The 26,894-nt window shown below is 44.1% G+C and overlaps 1 protein-coding gene across 6 annotated transcripts in view; it reads right to left on the reverse strand.

The window, feature by feature from the left end:
- Positions 1–13,152: 13,152 nt before the first annotated feature.
- The window catches only part of CTDSPL (CTD small phosphatase like), an 84,945-nt gene continuing 71,203 nt past the window's right edge, over positions 13,153–26,894 (reverse strand). For all 6 annotated transcript variants that reach the window (XM_064445127.1, XM_064445131.1, XM_064445129.1 and 3 more), the window contains 3 exons: positions 23,440–23,532; positions 21,625–21,810; positions 13,153–19,685 (listed from right to left, as the gene is read on the reverse strand). In XM_064445127.1, the coding sequence (XP_064301197.1) occupies positions 19,560–19,685; positions 21,625–21,810; positions 23,440–23,532 (405 nt within the window). In that variant the 3' untranslated portion in view covers positions 13,153–19,559. The remainder of the gene's footprint in view (positions 19,686–21,624; positions 21,811–23,439; positions 23,533–26,894) is intronic.

The following is a 26,894-nucleotide window of genomic DNA, read 5'->3' on the forward strand; positions in this document are numbered from 1 at the left end:
GATGACTTACAGACTTAATCCCAGGATAAGGCATCGTGGGAGCCTTGCAATGAGATGTTTACCTGTCTCATGTTTATCTTAAAAAGGTAGCAGGGCTTATCGGTCGCTGTTATAGCCATGGTACCAGGGAGGTGGATAAGGTTTCCTAACCAATTTCACTGCAGGAACTTGGTAGTAAAGACAAGAACAAGCCCAGATCACCCAAGCACCAGCCGGGCAACGCGGTAACAAAGACCAACCTCCTCCTGAGCATCCTGTCACCACCCGGCCCTCAGTCCTCAGCCATGATATGGGGCAGATGTTTCCCCTAGGTAGACCAGCACGGCTACCTTGAAGAGGAAGACAATGAGGAGAGGAAAACAAAACGCAGAGAGGATCAGCAAAATCAAACATCCCTACAAACGGGGCAGTTTTGCAAATTGCTGTATGGATAGTTTAGGAGTTTCACAAAACCTCAGGGGCTCTCTCTCAGCACTAATGAAAACCTTATGAAACCCAGCAAATTCCAGCACGCTTTGGTCAGGGTCATCAAGCAGAGCCTCTGCAATTTCCAGCGTCAGCTGAATCCGGCAGAAAGGAGACATTTCGCAGCAAAGACTGCACAGGGAGGGGAGGCTGAGCTACGCCGGCACTGGTTAATGGGTGTGTGAGCCTGGCAAAGGTTATCCCACGGCAGCCCTTGGGTGGTGGAGGAGTAACTCGATCGTGCCATGGTAGTGACACCCCCTTGGGACTGTGCTTTCATGGGAATCACACCACAAGCAAAGTGAGATGAGGGATTAATGTCTTGTTTTCATGCGGGAGCTCAAGCGAACAGAGGTTATTTATGCTTTTTTGGACAAGGCTGCATGGGAATTCCACACAAGAACCAGAAAGTCGGCTCCAGTCCCCAACAGCTCACCCCCACCCTGCAGGGGATGTGACCAGGTCTCTCTCCTGTGGGGTACAAGCTGGTCCCTTAGCACCTGGTGAAACCAACTGGTCCCAATGGTATTAATGAGAGTTAGGATCACTGGATGCTGGAAGGTGTAGTTGCAGGACACGTTGGCTTTAGTGGCAAAGGCTGCTGGAGCTCTCACCCTCACTATTTATTTATATTTAGCAATCAGGCAGACTAGAAGTTTTCACAGCTGTGAGAAACCTGATTGCTCGCGTTGGTGACCATACCCGAGTGCCCACAAAATAACTCTATCCTCCCCTGCAAACTTAATTTTTAACCCATCTCATTTCAGTGACCTGGCTGCACGCGTGACTACATGAAGTCTCTGCTAAGGGCTGGGGTGGGGGGTGAAATCCTGAAGCCCTGCCCTGCTGCCACCTCACACTAACCTTCCCCATGAAATCAGTGTCAGAGCAGCTGCCAGTCTGTGGTGCCCAGACATGGAGTGTGTGGGGGACGTCCACGTACCACGTCAGCTGGGAACTGTGGCCTGGGAGAGGAGCTGGATTTTTCTCAGGGACTTTTGGGTTTGTTCCCCAAGTCTTTCCTGAAACACAGTAAAAATTTCCCCAGGACAGGTAGTCTGGTAGCTGAGCTGCATTTACCAACTCCTGTTGTCCACACATGCTAAACAGGCTAATGAATTTCAAATCTTGGGAGGTGAAGAAGGGGTGCGTGGACAAATCATGGAAGCTGCTGAGCCCCAGCACCTGCAGGCAGAGCCAAAATCATGCCTACAGGTACTGCAGGTAGCTGGGGCTGGGGCTGGCCCAGCGGTGAGCTATTGTTTGCAGGAATGCAGCCCTGCCTGTGCCAACCAGGAAGAGCAAGCAAAATCAATCACCCTAAAGGCTGAGAAATTGTTATCCTGCTTAAATATTGCCCCTCCCTGTTTTTCATGGGGCCAAAAGGGTGCAGAGCACCATCTACGCCTGACGTGGGTCCTTGCTTCATTACACCCACACACCAGAGGCTGGTCACATCACGCTGCTGGAAAAAGCTTTAAAACGGCTGCTGCAAGCATGAGAAAGGCACTGATAATCATCGCAGTCTTCGTTTAGCTGATGAATGAAGATCAGGCACTTTGTTGGGTGCTGTACGCACCTCTCTGTGTGGCCTATGGCCGGCATATCATCTCGGCCTACTTCTTGTAGACCAGCCCAAGGATCACATGTAGGAGATCTCATGTAGGGTGGGCTGGATGGGGTTGGGTTAACTAGGGCCCATAGTGCTTCTCTGAGAATGGAAGATGAAGGGCTATTTGAGGGCAACAACTTGGATTTTGTTATTACAGGTGTTTCAATGATTGAATTAATGCAGCCATATTAAAAAGGCAACATCAGTCTAGAGAGTTAAGTTGCCTTGTCAGAAATGATCTTCAGAAAGTCAAAGCTTGAGCTGAAACCCAGGTCTCTTGTATCTCCTGTACTACTCACTGGGCCATACATCCTACCATGTTGCATTAGGACCTCAAAAGCTGTCTACAAGTTTGGGTGCCAACAAGCAACGGTGTCCCCCAGCCACCATCAAGCTCTGTATAAGAGGCTGTTGAGGAATGATGGCAGCCCCTGAAACCCTCTCATTTTCAGCAAAAACCTCACCCTGAGACTGATACACCCAATTCCTTGCAAGAGTCTTTTGATGGTTAGTGCAAACACCGAAGCCACCTGCCATTAACAGGTCGGAGCAATGACACTGCGAGGAGCTCACGTGAGCCGAGAGCCTTTTCCCGGGCAGTTCTGGTTACTGTGTTTGGAAACCAAACAAGAAACCCGTGTTACTTCTGTGTGGGACACGACTCTTTCTAATCCAAGTGAGAGGTTGTGCTTGGGACAGCCTTGTGCTACTCCCCAACAGAAAGCAGCCAGTTCAGTGTTTCTCCTTCTTATGTTTCCTGGTTTTCCTGAGCAACAGCCCACATGAATAGCCCATCCTCCAAAGGGCAGTATTATCTTAGCAATTTTTTGCACAAAGGGAAAGCGTCAGAAGTCACAGAACTGCCTCCCTTATGCCCAGGGCTTGGGTTATTTGGGTTCAACGTATTACCTAGCAGAAGGAAGGGACACCAGCTCTGCCTGTAGGCAGCTGCACAATGCAACGGGCAGTTTAACTTCTTACCAAAACTGCTTGGGGACAGATGATAAAATGATGCCAGGGACATCACTCTGCATGTGATGGCATCAACAGGCACTCACACATGGGCTTTCTGGCCGTGTTTGCACAGGTTTTGCCACACCTGCAGTGAGAAGCATCGCTCCCTTTGCAAACGGGGAGGAGGAGGGTGATACTGAGGCTTACCAGGCTCAGGAGGAGGAAAGGGCAGGGCACTCACGCCCCAAGCAGGAAGCGAGCCCTGGCCTTCGGGGCAGATCTGCTGCACCCGCCTTTGGTTTTAGGGTGTTTTCTCTCCCCCCGGCAAGGATCTGGATGAGACCGGGACTCAATTCTTTTTTGCTCAAAGATTTACTGAGGAGGACTTTTCCAGACCACATTCCTTCTGCACAGAAATCCAGCTCCAGAAGAGCCTTTCGGGAGAGGACCGCAAACGATGCCTCCAGGGTTGCATTCCTGGGCTGGTGGATGAATCATTTTCCAGTCCCACAAGGGAAAAGCCCATCTCTAATGCACTGAATGCCAGGAGCCGGTTGAGGGAGGGGATTTGAACAGGATGGACTGGTTTCCAAGTTCCAGGGGATTCGAGTGAAGCCGAAGGAGAGCAGTTCGCGCCGAGCAATGTGCGTGTTTGCACATCTCTGCCGGTTGTGACAGCTGCAGCCTTTGCTTCCTTGGCAGGAGGCTGCGTGCAGCGTGGGGATTGCTGCTTGGATAACCTGCCCAGGGAGGAAAGGACCTGCCATTTATAAAGGACCGCACTTTACATGTAGGAAGTACATGATCCAGAGTTGCTTTTTTGTATGAATGACTGACAAATTAGAGATTTCTCACAAACATTTTCCACTTTACCCAGAAAGTGGTGATTATTCAATAAAAACTCACACCCCAGCTCTTGGCCATCACAGCCAAATTTCAAAATACTTCAAATCTCCAATGATGCAGGCTTGAAGCTATTTCCTTACACCCCCATTCTCCTTTCCTAAACCAGCCTTCCCAGCTGGATTACGCTTCCCAAAGGCTCCTCTAACGCTGCTTCACCGGGGTGCTTTGCACCTCCTGCTTCCTGAAAGCAAAGCAGCAGCACATAAGCATCCTGTCCGGTCACTGAGAGCTTTCACAATAATTGCTTTTGAAGATGAGTCCAGATGCATTCATGCCAGAAAATCCCAGCTGCAGACGTGTACCTACAGAAATGCACGGTGCCTTGTGGTCCCAGAGACTCTGGGGTGAGCAAGGGAAAGAAGCATCACCTGCAGCACGGTGATGGTGGTGGGGTGCATGCTATGTTTGCCCAAATAAGGGGTGTCCTCACTTACACCAGGGAAATAGGAAGTGTGAAAGATCCTGAAGAGGCCACACAGCTCGTGCCTGGCCACATTTGGAGTCTGCACTCATATGGTGCCAGAGTCTGGTGGCTGGATTTGTTCTTCAGTTCCTCCCCTATATGGAGTTCACAGCTCCTCCAGGTATCCTGCCTCAGCATTCATATTAAGAAAAGAAAAGAGAAGAAAAGAGAAGAGAAGGAAAGAGAGAAGAGAAGGAAAGAAAAGAGAAGGAAAGGAAAGAGAAGGAAAGGAAAGAGAAGGAAAGAGAAGGAAAGAGAAGGAAAGGGAAGGGAAGGGAAGGGAAGAAAAGGGAAGAAAAGGGAAGAAAAGGGAAGAAAAGGGAAGAAAAGGGAAGAAAAGGGAAGAAAAGGGAAGAAAAGGGAAGAAAAGGGAAGAGAAGAGAAGAAAAGAAAAGAAAAGAAAAAAAAGAGAAGAAAAGAGAAGAGAAGAGAAGAGAAGAGAAGAGAAGAGAAGAGAAAAGAAAAGAAAAGAAAAGAAAAGAAAAGAAAAGAAAAGAAAAGAAAAGAAAAGAAAAGAAAAGAAAAGAAAAGAAAAGAAAAGAAAAGAAAAGAAAAGAAAAGAAAAGAAAAGAAAAGAAAAGAAAAGAAAAGAAAAGAAAAGAAAAGAGAAAAGACAAGACATTTCAGTTGGAAGGGCCCTACAACGATCATCGTACAATGACCAACTGCATCGTGCACCCTAATGGCTAGGACGTAGCTGCATGGTAGTCCTAATACATTGCTGAATTCTTTTCTTTGTTGAAAAAGAAGCTGTCTTCTAGACATGACACAAATGCTGAAAACCAGGCATTTATCCTGCCAACTGACCTCCTCTCTCCTTTTGAAGAACCTCGCCATGTGCTGCCTTGTTATGGGCCATGCTTTCCGCACGCTCCCTTCTGCGGCTCTGCCAGCCCACTTTATCTATAATTTCTGCCTTAGAGCGTGCTGGCTCTGGTCAAAGTCTCTCTGGCCTCCAGTAGAGCAGCAGCAATTATTTTGCAGATTTTACATAACTCTCCTTTTGAATATATTCCTCAAATGAGACCTTTTTTTTTCTTTTTTTGGGAATATTTTGGTTTTTTTAAACTTGTGGTTGTTTTTTCTTCAGAAGGACGGTGTAAGGTATCCAGACTCTGTCATCCACCACATCTCCCCGCTCTCTTTCTGCTCCCTACAACACAGTTTCCCCATTTCTATTTGTATATTTGAAAGGCTTGGACTTCTCCTGCAGGAGAGACAAATGTGATCTCCCTGCTCACGTCTCTAATTTTAATCATCACTGGGAAAACTCACTCCTACTCCTCAAGGTGTTTGAACTGTAAATCTCTTCTCCATGGCTTTGGAGACCTATCACCTACACAGCTTCCCTGGTTTGGCTGGGAGACCATCAGTCAGGTGTGACTCTATCCACAGCCCCACCGACAGCAGCGTAACTTTGCATGGAGCTTCCCTAAAATAACAGCAGTTTTAAAAATAGTGCCTCTCTTTTATCTTCCTCTAGCCTGATAATTCGATTGACTCAAGGCGGCAGCCAAAACCATGTGGGAAAGGGTCCTCCCAGGGGAAAACTGCATTATGAAATGATCTTTGGAAAGCTCCACCAAGCCCACCAAGCTTAAGTAGATGACTTTGAGACAGGAGGGTTTATTTCTTTCCACGGGGTTTTGGGCATGAATAAAGCAATTTCTGCTCTGATTTCCTGTAAGCAATGAGCTTTGGATCAGGCTGATGGAGCTGAAGGATGAGCAAAGCCACATTACGTACCTCTGGACAGGCAACTAATGCAGACAAGAACTGCCTGGAGCAGATAACAGCAGGGAAAACACCGACCTCGAGAGGAAATGACGTTTTGGCCATTGCCACCCAATGACTTGGGCTGACCCGCCTTGAGGTAGACTTCTCCCACAACAGTTTCTCCCAGCAAAAAGAACCTGACGTTATTCTTCCTGATCTTGCATGATTTTCAACTCAGACAGCGAACGCTTTGTTGAAGTGCTTTGAAGTCGCTGCCTCTGTTGTAGATCTGAAGGCAGCGCCGGTACCCATCCTCCCACCTATGTTAGCCTGACAAAGTTCTCCCCTCCTACCTTGCCACTGTGCCTTTTTAAATAGAGCATCAGGAGGAGCTCTGAACAGACATTGAGGAAAACAAGAATGTGCCTTCACACAATTTATAGGCTTGGATTGAGACCACTTAGAAATCAGCATCTCTCTCCACTTCTTTTCTTTGAATAGTGGTTTAGGCCAGCTGCAACTTAAAATTGAATGTTCAGAGGCCAAACAGAGCTCACCGGTGCTGGAGCAGCCTTTGTTTTCCCATATCTGTGTTTCTTTCATGACAGGAGTGCAGCTCATTTATAACAGCCCTTAGAGCAGCTCTCAAGGCTGTTAGCAGATAAAAGTCATTAGGCTACAGTTTCTGCTCATTTAAGGAAAAAATGGGCAATAATAATCACGGAACTGTTTTGAACTTAGAAAACGCTAGTAAAAAAAATAATAATTTTTTCTTTGCTCTATAGCTGGCCACGAAACAGGACGGGTGAGTAGAAAGTTCATAGGAATTCACAACTTCACGGTTTGTTTTGATAAAAGATTGGCATTTAAAAAAGCAACTCAGAGCACTTTCACCCAGCTCTAATTGCTGTCATTACAGAAGAACCAGCTCTCCAGAGCATGGAGTACAGCGGTGGGAGGTCACAGCACAGAAAATCCTGCTCCGTGTCACGCCTTTCCTGGCAGGGTTTTCTCAGCAGTGCCACGGCAGGCAGGATCTCTTCTCCTGCAGTGAAACATCTGACATCCCAGACCAAAACTAGAAGTTTCCAGGAGCAAACCCCTCCACCGAGATGACCCACTAGAGCTCACTTTGCACTTGTTAGTCCTCTCCTCTTGCAGGAGAGATGCTTCCCTACAGCAATTTTCACCTTAACTATGGTATTGCATCAAGACCATTTTATAAGCTCTAGCTGAGGCTCAGTCATGACCTGGGTTTACTCCAGACATTGCGCTGCTGCTCCAGATTTCAAGCTTCTGCTGAATACAATTAATCAAAAGCAAGCCCATACCATGAGGCAAGAGGTGGGAGGTTTGTAAAGCCTGGCAGATGGGCCACCTCCAGGTGATGTGCTGCGTCTGGCATCAATACCTGTGGGAAAGCAGAGACAGGAGATGGTTTGTGGTTTTATACCAGGATGGAAAGAATTTCTTTTGCTCAGTGAACCCAAGTTGTTCTAGCACTTGGCTGCTATATGAGCACAGCCTGGGTAACTCAGATCCAAACCAAAGCTGATGCAATAGTAGGATTTAGAGACTGAAGCAAGATGAGGCTTTTAAGAGTACTCTTTCCTCTTAAGTCCTCCAGCTTTACCAAGGCATAGGGCCCTGCACTGGATGTGGTTTCTTGCAGCCAGTCTGGCTTCACACCACAGCAAACATCATGGGGGATGGAGACGTGTGCCACAGGGCCAAGAGGGTGATGCTCTCCTACGGAGCTGGAGAAGGGTTGCCTACGGATGGAGGTGCCCTTCCTCCCCCAGCCAGGGTTAGGTGGTTTGGGCTGCAAGCCCCTAGAGACCTGGAAATCAAATGTGCCTCAGTCCAGTAAAGACTGACAGCATTTTATCACCAACAGCCTGTGCAGCTGTGAGTACCTGGTGGGAGGCCATGAGGGCTCACGAGGTACTGGAGGGGACAATGTTGTGGACCACGGAGCCCAAGTCTAAGCCAGGCCATAGGTCACCTACGTGATCTGGGATGGCCTCTTGTCTATCCTACACCTCCAGTTCCCATCTGAAAAATGGGTACGTTGCTTCTCAGTGGAGCTGGGGAACATGAAACGGTGACCACTTTCTTCCGCTCTGAAGGCAGAGAGGTCTATAAGCCATTTGATTTCTCGTCCTGCCAACTGGCTCGGTGCTAACCTGTGTTTCATTTCCCTCTGGGTGAAAGTTTACATCAGATCCTGAACATATGTTACTTTGAACATATGTCACTCATCATTGGCCGGAGCATTTCTACACATTTTTCAAACCGCTCCTCTTGCTGGAGGATGAGCTGCCATTCTCTTTAATTACAGAGGTTCGTAATGATCCACTTCCTGCTTCACTGATATCACGCAGTAGTTCTCGGGGGATGTCTGCTCTAAAGCTGAAAAAGATATTAGGGAAGGGAACCCATTATTGTGACTAATTAGTTGCTCTTCTTCAACACTTCTGTCTCCAGGATGGAGCTGATACCCATTTTGGTGAGAGATCCTTAAAAATGGGTGACAGCATAGAAAACCGGTGCCTGTGCAATCCAGCCTGTCAGAGAGCACATCAGATTCATTATTTTTAAAATATACCAAAAAACCATCAGAGCTGACAACCTGGTTACAAAGAAGGAGTTAAAAGAAGAACTTGATTTTCTGTAAAGTTGAAATGAAAATCTAAAGCAGCCAGAAAAACTGGTTCCCTTTGCTGCCTGTAGCTGACTCACTGCAGGCAGATGAAAAGCATTTATCCCCCAGTTCCCAAAGCATGGATTTTCAGGAGAGCCAGGGTGATACGGAATCAAATGAGACAAGGCTGCAGCCTTCACAGAAAATGTAGGAAAACATATTATTCATGGATTTTTTTTCTTACCCCTCAGAGAATGGGAACTCAGATAATTTCCTTCCTTTCTACTGGAGTGAAGGTGAGAAGCGACTGTGCCCCAACAGCATCCAAGCAACTGGAATGATTCAAGGTGAAACAGGATCTTGGAGAGATCAGAGCCACATTTAACGAGCCCTTAACTGGAGCCCGACTTTTTCCCTGGCACACGGTACATCGCCGTAAAGGTTGGGAGACATCTCTCAAGGAATTTTTCTCCTTTTAATTCAAATTCTCCATATTGGCTGGGTTACGTTAATCGATTTGCACCGTCATTCTGCATCTCATGGGGAACATGTATTCGCAGCTAATCTGATTTTTGGAGCACAGAGAACGTCTTTGTTTTGCTAACAGAGATGCAGGCGTTACTTGCAGCAGCGCTCCCTTACCCCCCGAGCCCCAGGGCCCCGTGCGGCCGGAGGCTGCCCGTGGTGGGCAAGGACATCACCTGGAAAAAACAGGAATTTGGCCCAGGCACAGAATCCCAGCCTGGGATTTAAGTCTCAGGGCAGCCTCCCCCTCACCATGGGAAGGCAGGAAAACTTGCGGTGCTTGTTTAAATCCACAAGAACGACCATTTTCACTCTTTGCAAGGGTGGTTTGTATCAATAAACACACAGATTGGAGGCTAGGGCTGTGTCCTGTCGAAATATTCAGCTGGCTGTAAGAGGATGAATTAACCTGAAGGTTAAACATGAGTGATTTACCCCATGGTGCATCGTGTTCCCCAGTGAAGCCAGATTGGGCTTCATTCTCCCACACACGTCTGGAAACACCCATCAGCATCTCTTGGCCCTATGTTGTCTCATCAGTGAACCCTCATCTTCCCTTCTGGCGATGCTGTTTCTGGAATCAAATGGCAATAAGTGCAAAATAAAAATATTCTGACTGAATGAGAAGAGCGGTTTCGCTCCCCAGAATTAACAAGGAGCAGGATTGCAAGGGGTTTAGCGTGACCTCCGATCCAGATGTTTTGCACTTGGAGAAGTAAAACAAGGAATGCTCAGGGAAATCTGTTCATTCCTCTAAAAGAAGAGGTAAAAGAGGGGGAAACAACCGAGCCAGAAACAAATAGCGTGTCCAAGGTAAGCTGGAGGGTTCGTAGCAGAGCTGGGGGTGATACCCTGGTTGGATAAATCCTCATCAGCTGCTGGAGCCAGACAGCCCTTTGCCTTCACCAGGACAGGTGGCCTCCCCATTCCCACGACAGCCAGCAGGAGGTGGAAGAAGACACATGGGAATCGTAGAATAAAAGAACAGCCCAGGTTGGAAGGGACCTTGAAAGATCATCTGGTCCAACCTTTCGCACCCTGTCCAGTTGCACCTTGAAAACCTCCAGCGATGGGGACTCCACCACGTCCCTGGGGAGGTCGTTCCTGTGACTGACTGCTCTCGCTAAAAAATTTCTTTATGTCGAGATAAAACCTCTCCCGGCACAACTTGTACCCCTTGCCTCTTGTCTTCTCCATGACTCCTTGAGAAGAGACAGCCTCCGTACTCTTTGTAGCCACCTTTTCAGTACTGTAATGGTGTGGTGAGGTCCACCCTGAACCTTCTCCAGGCACAGGAGACCGAACTCCTTCAGACTTTCCTCATAGGGCAGTTTCTTCCTGGTGGGAAGGAGCACACACCTGAAACCACCGTGAAAGCCAGGGAGATGGGCTGCCAGGGGGGCTTTCGGGTTGCAAAAACCCCTTCTCTCAGCAGAGAGCGTGTTGGGCACATGAAACCAGACGATGCACTAACGGGGCGGACGCGGCCCTGCAAGTGTGGTCTGCCTTTCTGGCCTGGCCTCAAACCCTCCCCTCGCCCCCGCACGCTGGCTCGGGTCTCGGCCGCGCCGCGGGCGCCGCGCACGGCTCAGCGCACGCGTGCCGGCGGGGAAGCGGAAGAGGCGCAGGGAGCGATGCCTTGTTACACACCTGCCAGCTTGGCACCGGGTTTCTTGCTTCTTTTTTATCCCCCACCTCCTGGAGACTTAACATTTGTCCACGGTTCTCGTGATGTACTTCAGCCAAATCCCAAACAATTTAAAATGTTGCTTTTTAAAATAAATTTTTTTTTAAAAAAAAGGTTAACGGTAAAGCTTTTGGAGGTAAAAAGGTTTTACCACACTAGGGAAGGTGTAACAACTCAGCTATTTGAGGAGTACCGCCTTCTCTGTTCTTCGTGCGCTGATCGTATGATTCTGCATTTTCGTGGAAGAAAAAAAAAATCATTAACTAAAATTATCATGAAGACGTACCTGCCCCGGACTCAGCTGTGAAACCTGTGCCTTTTGTAAAGGAAATGCAGCATTCATTGGGCACCTGAAGAAATTGCCTCTGAAATACTAGGAGAGATTTTTAACTGAAGGAAAACGTTATCTGTAGACCTGTGGAGTAAAACCCTGGCAGGAGATTCTGATACCAAAGTTGCGGTGACGCTTTTACTTGAGATAAAGTCTTTTAAATTTCCTTCACGGCGCCTTTAAAGCCAACGCTGCACAGCTGCACCACCTCGTGGTGCGACCAAGCCCTGCATGGCCCAAGCCTTTAAAACCCTCTTCGTTTTCGTATGACTTTGATCACAGACGCATAAAAGCCAAGCGTTCCCACCGCCAGGCCATGCCGCAGCTCGGCCCACCGCAGACCAGCGCCGCAAAGGCACCCCAGAGCTCCCGCACCCCCGTCCCGTCCGCCCGCTCCCCCTCCTCGCCCGACGCAATAGCCCAACCGTTTTCCAACCGCAACCGCCATCATCCCAAATGTTTGTTCCCGTCCCTCCGGTTGTTATTTCGAGATCTATTCAGCAGATTTGAGATCAGGCCAGTGAACTACTATTCATCTGAACCTGCCTTAACTGAATTACTAAGATGTGTTACAGAGGATTCAGATGAGATCAAAGCTCTGCTCGTTATTAACTATTAAAAGTTGAGGGGTCACAGAGCCACGCAGCCCTCTGACATAGAGCCAAGGGCAGGACCTCAAAAGCTCAGTCTCAGCCCTACTCTTACGCAGCCCGTGGCCCCACTAAGCTAGAAACGGGCTCAGGTCTCAACAAAAATCTTCCTCTCTTCTTCTCATAAATGCATTTGCTCATGAGGGAACAAAATGGCCCAAGACACCAGGTGTTACACCCAAAAATTTCAGGTGCTTAAAAACACACATAGATTTTACGTGTATTTATGGTTCTCAACCTCTCATGGTATGGCACGTAGTAACCAGGTCTTTAGGTGGAGATTAGAAAAAAATTCTAAAAACATTTATATTTTCCTACTAAAAACACACAGGAAAATATGGCAGACTTTCGTATTTCTGTGGCTTCACCTGCTGGCGCGTGCTTAATTTACACCAAACTTCATCAGCACGATATTTACTTACACGCTACGGTCTGAAGACCGACCTCGGAGACATGTGCCAGATGAAAAGCAGCTTCACATGGTCACCTTGAACCAATTCAACTCAAGTAAGAGGCAGCTCCCCCGGTTCCCTCCAGTTTGCTTAGGGTAGAAACGCTGTCTGCCTATAGAGTGGTCATCACTGGTGAATGCGAGACCAGCATCAGGTCACCTGCTCAGAACCACCATCGATGGATGTCCTCACATTCCCAGGTGCTGCAGACACCGAGCCTGGAAGAAAACGCAGCGAGCTGCCTCCTGATCTGCACCCGGCGCCCCTCACCCGCGCAAACCAAGGGCAGCCAGGCGAGGAATCGACCGTCTGCCCTCGAACGCGAGACGAGGGACGCTGCGCGTGGGGACTAAACCCGGCTCGCGCGGGAAACCCCAGCAGTCTGCAGCACCCGCTCTCTCCAGCACCTCGTCCCCTCCACTCCCAGAACCCAGGGTCCTGCTTCCTTCAGCTCCAGCTCACGTACAAGCTTCGGTGGCTTTGGAAGCAGCAAGATTGTTTAATCCAAATCTCAGCAGGTTAAAAAAAAATGGGAAGTGAACGCACCTGCATTTGCTGCCAAAGGACGAAGCCCTCGATGCTTAGCAGTCGAGGCTTTAATCTTTAAAGGCCAGCAAGTGCATAGTTGGGACAGGACTGGAATGATGAGAACTTTCTAGAATCAGTCTTTGCTTCCCCCAAGGATAACAGCATATGTAGGGGAGAGGGGGATTTCTCAACTATATGCATTATCAGACATGAAGAGGATGAAAAAAATAACACAGATTGTTTATTGTCAAACTGAATCAAAGCATGAAAAAAAAAATCACAAAGTTACACTGTAAAGAAATTTGGTTTTTATCACAAAAGCTCATTAAAATCTGACAAAGAAAACAACCCGTCGTCAAGCCAGCAGCTCCTCCAACGCCCCTCAGACTCTTCGAGCGCAACGTTTATTGAAGTGCTGGCAGCTCCTAGGTGGGGTAACCTTGCCTTTGTATGACCAAAACGATCAACCCCCGTTACCAGGAAGAGCAGCGGTTCTCGGAGGGGGTGACACGTTTCTGCCTGAACGGTGACTCCTCCGTTCGCCTTCAAGTAGCAACAGCCTTGCCCTCGCTGAGTCCAGCCCGAGACGGTGGCTACGGCCGACGGGGGCCAGCTGCGTTTCGTTTCTTTGTCCAGCGTTTTCCTGCAATTTACGTCCTGGTGGAACGCGCCGACGTCACCGAATGGAAAGGCGGTTGCAAAACGGAACGATGCCGGTCGCGGAGAGCGGAGCGGCGGGAGGTACGGCTGCAGCACAGGCTCCGCCGAGGCCCGGGGGACGCAGCTAAGCGAACACAGCCCCCGCCTCAAAAATGCAGCCTGTTGCCGATTTAAGCGATGCCCAAATCTAACCTTTTAAAACAGCTGTTTGGGAAGGTGCGTAATTGCAGACGCAGACCTACTTCACCGAGTCAAATCAATCTCTGTTAAGTCCAAGACGTTAGTGTATGTCCTGTGCTTCAGAAATGCTGATTAACGTGGCGTTAAGCAATTACAGGACAACCTGCTCCTCAGCGCAGCTCCCTTTGAAACGGCACCGCAGAAGGCTTTGAACAAAACACGCCTGGAAGCTTTTCAAGTTTGAGTTTGCCAACCTGTCAAAAGCAATATATTCCCCAAAGGTCATTTATTTTTTTCCAGGAGCTCCAGCAGAACCAACAGGAATCCAGGAGAACTTCGCCTGGCCTCCTGCTGCCAGCACGGCTGCGCCGGAGGAACTCTGGCTGGCCGAGGTCGCGTGCCAGCAACACTGCGGGAGGCTGTGGGGCCCCCCGGAGCTGCAGCCCACCTGGGAGAGCCCCATCCCATCTTGCAGGGAATTTCGGAGCGGTTGGCTTGCCTTCTGAGTCAGAACGCGATAAAAAAGGGAAAGAAAAAAAAATCGGAAGGCATATGCACAGAGGTGCATTTATAGACTATGGTGCATTCGATTTAGCAAACACTTACTTTCAATCAGCCAGGGTAGAACAACAGTATCTTTCTCACCACTATAAATGAGCTGTTTTTATGAATTTTGAAATGCTTGTTTTGCTGAGTGAAAGAAAGGCATCTTTATCCTAAGTAGCAGCTAAAGAGATTGGTAAAAATAAAGAATAAAAAAAACCCCGAACCCCAAAAACCTTAAAAAAAGAAATAAATCAAAAACTCCACCCACCAGTACAAAGGAAAGGCAGTCGAGGTCGTTCCAACCGACCACAGGAATAACTAAAAAATATTTTTAATTCAACTAATGTGCTACCTTGAGCCAGCTGCTTATTCTAACAGGCCTGAGGTTTTCTGCTCATAAAGCGCTGATAATATGTGCCTTTTCCTAGAAAGGAAGGCTCTGCCTAAGTCTTAGTGTGTCAGATAAAAAGTCCTGAAATAGACTTTCCAACCCAATAAAGTGTTTTATTCAGATATTCATTTGGATATGGCAGTGATGTTAAGAACAGCTATTCAAGTAGCTGAAGTAAGCCCTTCAAAAGAAGTCACACAGCTTTGAGACTTGAACAAATTATTGTATGATCTCATCCAAGAGATCTAAATAGCTGGAACATCTGCCAGAGTCACCACCAATTTATTTCGCAGAGTTCATCAGTAGTTCATCAGCTCTGTTTGCACAAGCAGGTGCCAGGGCAGTCAATAAGGAGTCCTATACATGACTTAAAGAGGAGAGGGGGAGGAGAGTGGAAGAGAGATGGGTGAGGTGACTACCTAACACGGATGTGCATTAGCAGGAATAAAGTCCCTGTCAAATTAGGGCAGTGACTATTACTGAAGGGGAAGTGCAGAAATTCTTTTTTCCCAGAGAAGTATTACATGCACAAGTAACTATATTGTTAAAATTTTTTATTTGTGACAGTAAAGAAACCATTCAATACCTGATTGACAACACTCCTCTCTCCTGAAAACACTCATATGGTATCTGTAGTGTTTCTCAAGTATCGCTGGATTGTTCATTGCATTAAAGTGTAAACAGCTCCATTATTAGGAAAAAAAAAAAAGAAAAAAGAAACATTTCCATTGCTTACTCCTCTGCTAAGAACTTCCCGATAGATCTTTAACAAGAAAGAAAAAAAGTCAGCTGGATTTTTTACAATATCACGTGAAAACAGAAAACTGACAGCTGGTTTTGCATAGTTAGCCCAGAGATCTCTAAGCCATCGCCCCACGCAAGCCTCACCTGCCCTCCTCGCCCCACAAAGGCGTAACATCACAGCACCTTGGAAATCAGAGGCACAAACTTGGTTTTGTTTTACAAATAGGGCTGTGCGGCACTGTGTTTTATTAGTTTAAAAAGAATCTGTAAAACATAGGATTACGTGTTTGTAAATTATATAGCTACAGATTTTTTCTTATTTTTCTTTTTTACACTGACATTTCAAAAGCTCCAACATCAGTACACACCAGTGTCATTTAGATACTTTATTGTCCCCAACCAGTCTAATCAAAATCATGCTGTGATAAAGTGATTGCATACACTGATAACCAAATCTCTTCAGGTGTTGAGTTTCTTCCATGTATAACTTTGCTGTTTAAAAAAAGATTAAAGGGCAAAACAAATAGACAAATTATTCTTCCGAAGCTACCTAAATGAACACAGCAATATCGTACATCTGCTACCATCTTCCATCCAAAACCTGCCACGCTTCCTGGTGGTTCACAAGTACTCTGCGCACAGCCCTAGTTTACAAATGGCAATTTAATCGTAACACTTCAGTTGAATTTCAAGAATCTAAGGCATTCTGCCTTACAGCTTAATTTAAAAATACCTATACAGGCAAAAAACCTTTTTTAACCCGACATAAAAAGGACAACAGAACCTCAGGCCAGGGAGCATTTCTTTAGCTGAACAGAAAGACCAACTGGAAAAGACCTCTTAAAAGACTTCTGTAGTATCTGGAAATAGAACTGACACCCAGGGTCTGTCACAGCCCTGGTGACCTGCAGGCATTAACTGCGCTTCAAAATATGCAAGAGATTTAGGAAACAAGTTCTTTTTTTTCTATTTTAATTTTTAAAATCTTGTATTTAAAATACAATCAAATACCCGTATTGCAGATTTTACACACATTCCACTCGTTATCTGACTTTATGGACAGACCTATATTGCTTTGTTAAAATCTAGAAACTCTAAGTATATAGCGTATGTGTATTCACGCAAACTTAAAACTTGAAATTTCAAGTATGACGACAGTGTCAAAATAAACGACTACGCCGGTTTGATCCCTCTGGCCAAATCTGCATACCCAGGGCAGGCCACACCTGACTGCAGAGCACTCCAAGGTTTATTTCAACGGGAATGAGTTAAAAACCCCCAAAATTTCACCAGAAGTTATAGAAAATATTCTTGAGATACCAGCAGAGATCAAAGCTGTTGCTAAGTTCTTCACCTTTGTTTTGTCACCAAGTGTCATTTTAATGCTATACTAAGTTAAAATAAGTTGTTGCTGTTTCTTTTTTTTTTTTTTTAAAATTTGTGGATTTCAAGAGCCAAAATAAACAAAACAGAACAAGTATGGCTGTACAGAACATCATCAGAACCGTTCTTCCAGAAGCTGGTGCAGAAGTTCAGTTGTCCATTATATGTGGATTTTAAAACAATGCAAGACACTTTAATAATCAACATTCATTCACAGACTTAAGGCAACTGGTTCATGAAATCGCTGCTTTCTTAAATGCAAACTAATGACATGGTTCGTCTCACATACAACAGGTCACAACCATTAAATGGTAATGTCTCTGTGGGGTTATTTATTGTCTAATTGGAAGATTGTTTGGTCTAATGCTAGCGAGAAAGTCTTTGAATTTTTTCAGCCATTCCTATCATACCTGCACAACTAACTACAACCTGAATACTTCCCTGCAAACTGTATTTGAAGCCTAGAAGCTACAGACACAGTTGAAAATACTGCTCAGAGAACAACTTTTTTGGCAGCTTACAGTTTCATTACTCTGAAGTCAAATACAAAATTAAACTCTCTCAAACCGAAAGTAAACGTTAATGGACTAACCAGAATCCATACGTCCTTTTTTTTTTAATTTTCATTTTTTTAAAACAATGTAGGTTTTAAAATTTGACAGTTTTGTGTTTTGTTGTGGCACAGAATTATACAGTACTAAGGTAATGCCAGCTGGTAAGAAAACAAAACGGTGATGCCGTACAGACTCACGAGTGTCACGGGACTGCCTCTAACGTCCCTCGCTACGGGAAGAGCGAGCGGCTGGCGCACAGCTGCGCTGCACGGGGGCAAGTCATCTTTCAGTCTTATACTGCACCTACGACAATCTGCTCACTGACCTGCGTAGGCTGGCCTGCCCCTCTATGAATGAATTTGTTAAGCTGCTTCACCAATGTTTTGGACAAGGATGGCAATCCAAGTCCGTCGCAAAAGGTTTCTTCCAAGTCGTCAAGACTTTTCAAGAAAAATAGCAAAGGCAAAGGGATCTACTATTCAGAATTTAGCACAAGGCTAATTAGAAGCACCAACTACTCCATTTGGCTTTCTCGGACGACAGCCAAACACAGCCGTAATTTTTATGTTTGTAGATTTCTGGTGCGGAAAATAATTAAAAGGTGACGCTGGAAAGGAGAAAAAAAAAAAGGCGTGCCTTGTTCTTCAAAGGCTTACAATATTTAAAAGTTATTCTTTTGGAAGGGTACCTGTGACACTAGAGAAGATGCTAAGCAGGTTCTCAGATTCAGAGATAGAACTTGCTCAACTCCAAAGCCATACAACCACATTTAGTCTAGGCTAGTAACTTCTGCCCTTCTAGTAAGACTTGAGAAAGCTCCCGATCTGTACCTTACACCTTGAGGAAGAAATACAAATCAGAGATGTGGGAAAAATACTTTTTGCATTTTTATGTACCAAAAAAATGAGTGGGCTTCATCCCAATTGAAAAAAAAAAGATTATATATCTATATATATAAAAAAAAAAAAAATCCTTTGCAGGTCACCTTTAACTGAGTTCTCTGGTATATCAGATACTGTAGGATTAATACATAGGGGTGGGTTACGAAGCCTGCATTTTATTTATTGCCCAAGTCTGCAGCTTACAGAAAATGTTTCATAGCACAGGCACAGTGGCAAAAACAGTATAACAGCCGATGGTCAACTCCATTTGGTGAGTATACAGTAGCAGCAATTAAAAGAAAAAAGTACTCCAAACAGCTCAATACAGATCCAGCTTACCCAGATGGGTTTTTTAAAGAAAAGAATCTTAAACTAATAAATAGACCTCCTCCCCATTCTCCCAAGATAATGGTTTTCCAAAAAACGAGAGGCATGGCAGTTGTGCGTAAGCAGAGACAACAGAACTTCGTCTAGAAGAAAAGGCGCTTTAGATCTATTAGCCACCTTCTTCTCCATTCCATCATTCCCTAATGCTCAAACAACTGCAGATATGTTCAAAACTGTGCCCAAAATCGTATCAGTGAAACAACCATGTAATCAACCCAAATCACCCCTCCCAGAAACGCTTAAACCTTCTGAGCATGACAAAATGTAACACAATGTCATTGTGGAGACAGGAACCCAGCATCTTTGTTTCCACTTTTTCCTTTGTTATATATTACAGTGCTCTATAAAATTTTTTCCTTTTTCCTTTTAAAGCATTTAGACAATACAAGACTAAAAGATGTCTGGAAATACGTCTTATACAAAAATGAATTTTTATCTTAAAATAACATTCAAAAAGGCACTTCATTCTGTAAGAAAAAATTCAGAGTCAGGTCAACTGCTCTAAGCAGGGGGGTAAAATTGTCTGCATAGTGGGAGGGGAAGAAAGGGAGAGAAATTCAACTGCTGAAATACAAGCTTCTTTTTTGGCATGTTTTAAGAAAAGCTGATCCAGTAAAAGATGTCCGTTTATGAAATTCGTTAAAAGAGTCCCATTTAAAATAGCTTTTTTTTTTTTTCCTTTAAAAAAGTAGTCTGAACACATGACCTTAGGAGTCAGGTTTCTGAAGGCTTAAGAGCATCACTCATGATTGTCCTTCGTGTCCAACGTAACAGGAAGATCAAGAGTAGCACTTCTGACAGGGGTGACCTCCCCAAAGCTTACATTTGAAAGAGCTGAAAAAGATGGAGACAGCCTCTAGCAACTGCAATCTAGTAGCAGAAGTCAGTCAAAGTTAAGGGCTACCTGTTGCAGAGTTTATGAAGCATACTGTAAACTTCTTCCTCTTTGCTTAGTCCTTCAAAGAAAGGAATAAGATCTAGCAGCTCTGTGTCTGTCATGTCATCAAACCAGGACTGCACAGGCACCTGAAACAGAGCAACCAATAAATACTGAGATGACTTTGTGATGTGAAGAACACGTGAGTTCTGCCTACGTAGCTGTCCCGTAATACCGACTGCCATCACAGAAAGGCAAACTGCAAGTCATTAGCATTCCAGTGGAGTACCAGGGTCAAGCCCACATTTTTCTGGTATGCAACATCAACCCCAAACCCAGCTGTACAACAGCTGACCGGCCAAAGCGAACTGTAAAACAGCTGACACGCAGCTGACCCCCTCCTACGTATCCAGGTAACCTAAATGACCCGACACTGGGCAGCTCAGTTGCTCTGCTGCCTTGATATTCAGAATAGAATGGAAAGAAGATACAGGCTATGAAGCTGTACTGACACTTTATTTACGGGTGAGTCTTTTTTCTTCCCCTTTAAGTATTATCAGGGTGAGTCACTAAACATAGGCACGCAGCAACAACCCCTTCTGGCATGAGGCTGCAGAGGAAATATTTAAACAGCGAGTACAGAACAGTTCTCCGATTAAAATAGAAGACCTTGAGAGCAGGTTCAGAATATAATGCATACAATAACACTTCTTAAATATATGGGCTGGATCTGGGGAAGGAGTTCTGTGTACCTTCACTATGGAAGTATACTGAGGTCTTTTAAAGACTATCTTGGCCCTTGTTACGAGCTCTGGTTTCTGCAGAGACTCGCATATCAGTTAGCTAACAGCACTTTTCTATACATGATTAAAGCACTCTGACAAGGCCCTTGATTTCATCTTCCAAATTTCTACAGCTCATTATTTTCTTGGCACTGAATTCCGAGACACCAAATGACGATCTGGATCAGGTTTTTAATTTTAACCATGAACATAAATTAGAGCTACAGCTCCTGGTTATTATAAATAGCAACTTTAAACCATGTGTGGCATCAACCAGAAAAATGTTTTCACCCAATCGTTTAGGGCATCACAGTATCAGGATCCGAATTTAAAAGCTGATTGCTGCAAGATAAATAGCTCATGTAAAAAAAAAAAAATGCTATTCTGGAGAGGCAGGACTATGCAAAACAGGGTTCCCGATAAAAATTTCCTACGTTAGAGTTTTAACAGTTCACAGAAAAGGCAGGCTAAAAACATCAAAGAAAACATTGCACAGCCTGGTTGTTCAAAGTCAGTAGATCGAAGGCGAGTTCCAGCTTGCTGCCCTGGCAGCTACAAAATTGATGTTACCATCTGTACCGATTGCAGCAATGGATGGCGCAAGTGCCAGACCGTTCCATCAGTTTCTGGAGCTGATACGAAACACACAGTGAAAATGCGCACGCTCGCAGTCATTCTCCCTTGAAGTACTGTTGCCTGCCTTTCATCCTTATTCCTAAAACTTGATGAACTTGTCGACTAACAATTCTAACTGTGAAGCGAGTTATCACAAAAATACTTAAAAGGAGAGGCATAACAACGCAATAGGATATTTTTTTTTCTTCCCCTTAGCTACGAATACAGAACTCAGAGAGTAACCAGTAAAGCATTAATTGCCTTGTCTAATAAAGTATTTGCATTCACACAGTAAAAAAAGACGGGAGTACCAAAGGCAGTTCAAGTAATCCATCCTTTCTGTAATCACCACTCCAAAGAACACAAACTATGCTGGAGGGCAGCTTTGCTTTTTAGAGCTAGGTTATTCAGGTTCTACACTGCTTGGTGTTTCTCAAAACTGGTGGACTTCGTGCCAAAAGCTCAAACTGAAAGCAGATGAACAGCCATGGCTATGACACACTGTCAAGATCAGTTTGCCCTAGTCCTTCACCATTCAGCAGTGAATACTAGAACCTACCTGCAGTTTAAGAAAATAGAGAAACTAATAGAAGTTAGCGTTCTGAAAGGCTCTTTTCTGAATCAGAAAGTTTGGGCAAGGACCAGAAAGATAAAGGTATGCTTGAGTACTCTGAATACTAACAATACTTACTGCATTTTCAGGATGGAAGATGTAAGATGCAGGAGAATTATCTACTATAATAACTTTACTCAGCTCACGTCCCAGTCGACTGAGATCCTTCACATAATTTCCTCGGTGGAAAACACAGGATTCTCTAAAGAGCCTTGCCCTGAACACACCCCAGCGATCCAGTAAGTCGGCTACTGGGTCTGCATACTTAAAAATAGAAGTTAGAAACATGAAGTTAGCAATATGCAGGTAAGGCTAATTCACAAAACTACACAAAGAGACACAAAATAATTTCAGATAAAAAGCCCTTCATTTTCTTCCCTGCTCCTTGTTAATTAACTTACATGCCTGCAAACCTGAAGTGATTAATAGACAGATAATGCAAAAGTAGGACAGTTATTTTTCTACAGAAGGCTAACTTGTACTCTAATGTTTTCTATGATTTATCGGTTAGGTTTTATTCTTAGTTACCCTAGGAGTTACCTAGAAGTTGATGGATCCAGAGATCTCACCTAAGATTACCATAAAACCAGCCAGTGCTAACAGAAAATCTATATGAAGCCATTTCCACAGCTGATTCATTTCCACGTGCCTCTGAAGAGAAACTGCAATGAACGCATCTGGGCTTGATGTAGCTTTTTCCAACGATGCCCTTGGAGTGACTGGGTTAGTAAGAATCTTAAGATTACCAAACTGCATAATTGGGCCATAAAAGATCAAAGAAAGATGTTATTAGGGGAAATACCCTCGTACATACTGGGAAATTCTCATTTTATATGGAAGATGATACTTTAAGTGAGGCACAGCTTAGAATCCAACAGTAGATATAAACTGTCCAAGCAAAACTATCCAAATAAACCAGAACACGAAATATCCATGTACTGGAAAATAGATACAACTTTTTTTTTTGCAGGACAGGAGTTACCATTTTCCTATATTTTAAACTAAGAAACAAAACTGATGTTGAAATCAATTGTCTTTTGCCTATGAAAACTGCTAGGCATCTACCTTCGTATGAAATTGTTCCATTATTTAGGATTTTCACAATGTGACTGAACAGAACAGGGTAGGCAGAGCGCAGAGAAGAGTCCTCTGATAATGTGGCACTATAGCAGATCAGACAGGGTCCTGTCCCCTTCCACCATCTCTACACTAGGCTGGAGCAAAAGCTTACTATGCTAGAACATTATTTAGAAATAATCAATATAATTTTACAAACAAGACACCACAAATACAATACACTGAAAGAAGTGAAGAATTCAAGATGTCTACTACCGTAATGTCTACCACAAAACTACCTACGACGTACTACTGCTACTGGAGACCAGAGGGCACAAAATATTCCCGTTGAGGTTTCAAGCTTTACAAAATGTCTTTTTTTTTTTTTTTTTTTTAAACTCCAGATTCCAACTGCACCTTGGTAGAACAAAAACGTGTTCCCAATTTTCAGACACGGTAAATTTCTGAATCACTGATTGATCATGTAGATAGCATTAAATACAGAGTATTTTATTTCATGCCCAGCTTTAATATACTGCTTTACTCGCATGCTATTCCTTCTAATTTCTCACTATAACCATGGTAACTTGTAAGCCTTTCATATTGGCATTATGAGCAATGCATGGAGGCTACATTATGAGACAAGCCCATATGTGATGGTGTTACCATGGAAACACTTACCCACACACTAGCAGACAAAGTACACACTGTCAGACAAAGCAGCAGAAAAGAAGGGGAAAAATTAAGATAGTACCAACTGTGGAAATGATTTTCCATAGAAAACCCAACCAAAAGTCCACTAACCAGCACCATAATGAGATGAAGAAAGGAACATACCTTGGCTAGACTGGCTGTGAAGAGTACACATTCAAAGAGCTCTCCCATCCTCTGAAGAAACTCATCCACATGTGGTCGTTTCAATACATAAACCTGGAACGACAATGACTATTTAGGTCAAATGGCATTTAAGGTAAAAGAGAAAAAAAAAAAACCCAAACCCAAACCCTAAACACTCCTGTAATCCTAACACTTGAAGACACAAAAGTTAGCATGGAAGCAGTTCAAATGAAACGCTGCAAGAAAAAGCCCCGTAAGTACACAAGATAAAAGCAGACATCCAATAACGAGAAATTTGAATGCATGGGTTGCCAAGACCCATGCTGATTATGCAGTTGCAAATACTGTGCATCATCTGGAGGGATGCTTCTTGAAAAACCTCATTAGAGGCAAAGAGAGACAAGAGGGCTTCTCAAGAAGCAAGGATTCGGATCTCTCAACCGAAACGATTTTGGTGCTGGTGTCTTCAGTCCTGAAATGCTTTACAGAAGAAATAAATCTGACGAAACCTCTGTAATGACAGCAATTGCACAATAGGGAACTGTTTTATTCTTGTGGCTAATTCTTTCGTGTTTTAAATTCCAGACGCTGAGTACCATATCTTGGTACGGACAGTTCCCAGTCATCGGGCTCTGTGGACAGCTTTCACCAAAAAAAAAAAGCCTTCATGGCACCAGGCAGAATGTCTAGCAAACGCTGCTTTCAAAATCTGGTGGCAAGGTCTACAGCATCTTCTACCGTGACCTTGCCATAAAGACGGTAAATGCTCCGGATCTCTCCCCTCTTGAGCAGCTTGGTTTCAGCAACGTTATCTTGCCTTTTTGCACTGACAACCATACAGGCACAGCTTGGCTGCCTCCTGTCAACAACCTGATTAATGAATATGAGAGAGCCTCCTCGCCTCTCTCTTCAGGGCAGGCAAGATGACTTGCGTTCACAGAAAATACCAAGATAAGATAACTGCTGCTCAGAAAGCTTACAAGTAGTTCACAATACACTGGGAGGCCGAAGAGGGGAGTCTGCTTGAAAAATATTTATCTATCTTGTTTGCACTTAGATTAGAAGTTGAGAGGAAACACTGGCAGCATTTTATCTTCTTTGTTTGGCAAATAATCCTTAATACTGGAAATTTCAAGTGAAGTCTGGCATATAACTGAATTCAGGAAGAATTGCAGGACTGATGCAATTTCGGGAATTTCTTTCTTTGATATGTAGAACTAGAGTAATTGCATGTCTTTTACTAGTCATATTAATAAAGAGGTAAAAAACATACGGCACCCAGAGAAAAAGCCTGAAGGAGAAAATTATGGAAATGCCAACCTGAGCTGAAGTGTAACAATTAAAGCCTTTAGCAAAAGAAGAAAAAAAAGTTGCGTAACAGGGACTTGAAATTGAAAAACTAAATCTGAACGCAAAGTTTTATTAAAAACATGTATGATGGAGCTGTACCTTAATGACTAAAGCAGAAATGTTAATTACTTTTCCACTTTCTGTAACATATAGCTGATAGCATGAAGACTTGATCTGCTTTAATAAGTTTAACTAAACTATTTCTGGCCCTTCAAATTCAAGCAATACATGCACACTTTGCTACAGATAGGAATTTAAACCCCAGATTTAATTTTTGTTTTTAAAAAAAAACACAGCAGCATTTAAATAATTAATTAAGTGTGACATTTTATGAATTAGACAGTTAACAGCCGTACTTCAACACCGCTCTCTTCGCAGATAATTACAGCAGTTTCCTGTATTTCACTAGGCATAAACCAAGTAATTTCCTCTCCTATAACAATGCAATTAATTTTCCACTTAAATTTTACTACACAAAGTTGTTCTGTAGTATTTCCTTTCCAAATTATATCTTTAAATCTTTAAAGGCACAGGCAAAAAGACAGCCGCAGTCCCTCTGCATCTGGGTACCCGGAAAGAGACTATCCGACTTGCCAGTTATAAGAGGAAAGATAGCAGGGTACAAGTTACTCCTTAACTCTACAGTTCATTATGAAGTTCTTAATTCTTTAGCCTTAAACTATATTCCTACACTATTTTTGAGGGCACAAAAGGGCTACCACAGAGTCTTAAAATCATTCTTGGATAGTAAACTCTGGAATTCAGTATTAAATTCCCTTTTAAAACCTAGCGTTTTCAAAAGCCACGGCAAAAGAAGTCTCGTCTTCGCTCTCAGTCCCTATCTATGCTTGTGTCAGTGAACTATTTCCACTTGGAATGTAATTACAAACTCCAAGCCAAGGATATGAATTTGGCTGCTTGCAACGTAACCCACCTCCTCCATAAAGGCAGCATACAGTAAATCAGCCCCGTAGCTACAGACTGAGAGCTCCTTAACCACAGGCTTGTGGACAGGAGTGGCCTTATAAAAGCAAGTATTTGTAATATGCGCTCTTTTGGCAATTTGTAGCTCTCCTACTACTGCAACCAGACAGTATTAGCTGTAAATACACGGCATTTTAAAGTTGTATTGTCTCCACTCTGCAGTTCAGATCTCCTGATCCACCACAGAGCGCCCTCAACCTCCTCTACTTGAGTTTCTCTTGCTGTTTCGCTTTAAATCTTACCTATTGGGCTCCGGCCAACAGAATTGCTCCTCATTTTAAATGCTTTATTAATAATAAATATGATCTCTTAGGACAAGGTCTCACCAAACTCTTCCCTTAATTCTCTCTTTTTCTAGAAAGCCCTCACTCCTTCACCACCCCCCCCCCCCTTTTTTTTTTTTGTTTTAAAAACACTGGTATTTTTTCCAGAACAGCACATATTAATACTCTGGATGGTTATTCCCCTTGAAGTTTTTTTTTGAGAAGTCCTACTTAGAACTGGAAGCAACTGCAAGCGTACTGGTATCCTGGGCTACCAAATCTCTTTGGTTTACTTCACATAATAAGCTTTCTTCAGCTGACAGTGCAGCTCTTTTCTCCTCTTCCTCCTCATTTGGAATTTTTTCCCCTTTACTTTGTTAGCAGCTGGACTTGCATCTCAATGCCGCATGGTTATTTGTGGCTTGGCTTTTCCCTCCGTTGCCTGATGTCTTCAGTTTAAGTCTCTAGACTAACTGGCTCCTGGCATTTTTCTGAGATTTATATCCTGTCTTCGGGGCATTAAAAAAACCCCCAAAACCTCCAGTTTTTCTGTGTTCTACACTCACTAATTTCTCCCTTATCACAGTAAGAATTTAGAGGAAAAGAATCTTATTTAAAATGAACCTTACTCTTAAAATATTAAGGCACAGGTCAGGCACTAGGCATGTTTTCACAGGATTTTGTACTTACAGCTGCTAATGGCAGAACACGAGTAATTATCTTTAATTATTTTTAAGTATTTGGTATTTCCACATACATTTTCTATACCTCAAAGCAGTCTTAACCTAAAAAGACTCGGTATTTGTAACCCAAAAGAGAAGCCCAGCTCCATTTTAATCAATTAAATAGGACACAAAG

Source organism: Phalacrocorax carbo, chromosome 2 (assembly GCF_963921805.1).
Source record: "Phalacrocorax carbo chromosome 2, bPhaCar2.1, whole genome shotgun sequence".
NCBI lineage: Eukaryota > Metazoa > Chordata > Aves > Suliformes > Phalacrocoracidae > Phalacrocorax > Phalacrocorax carbo.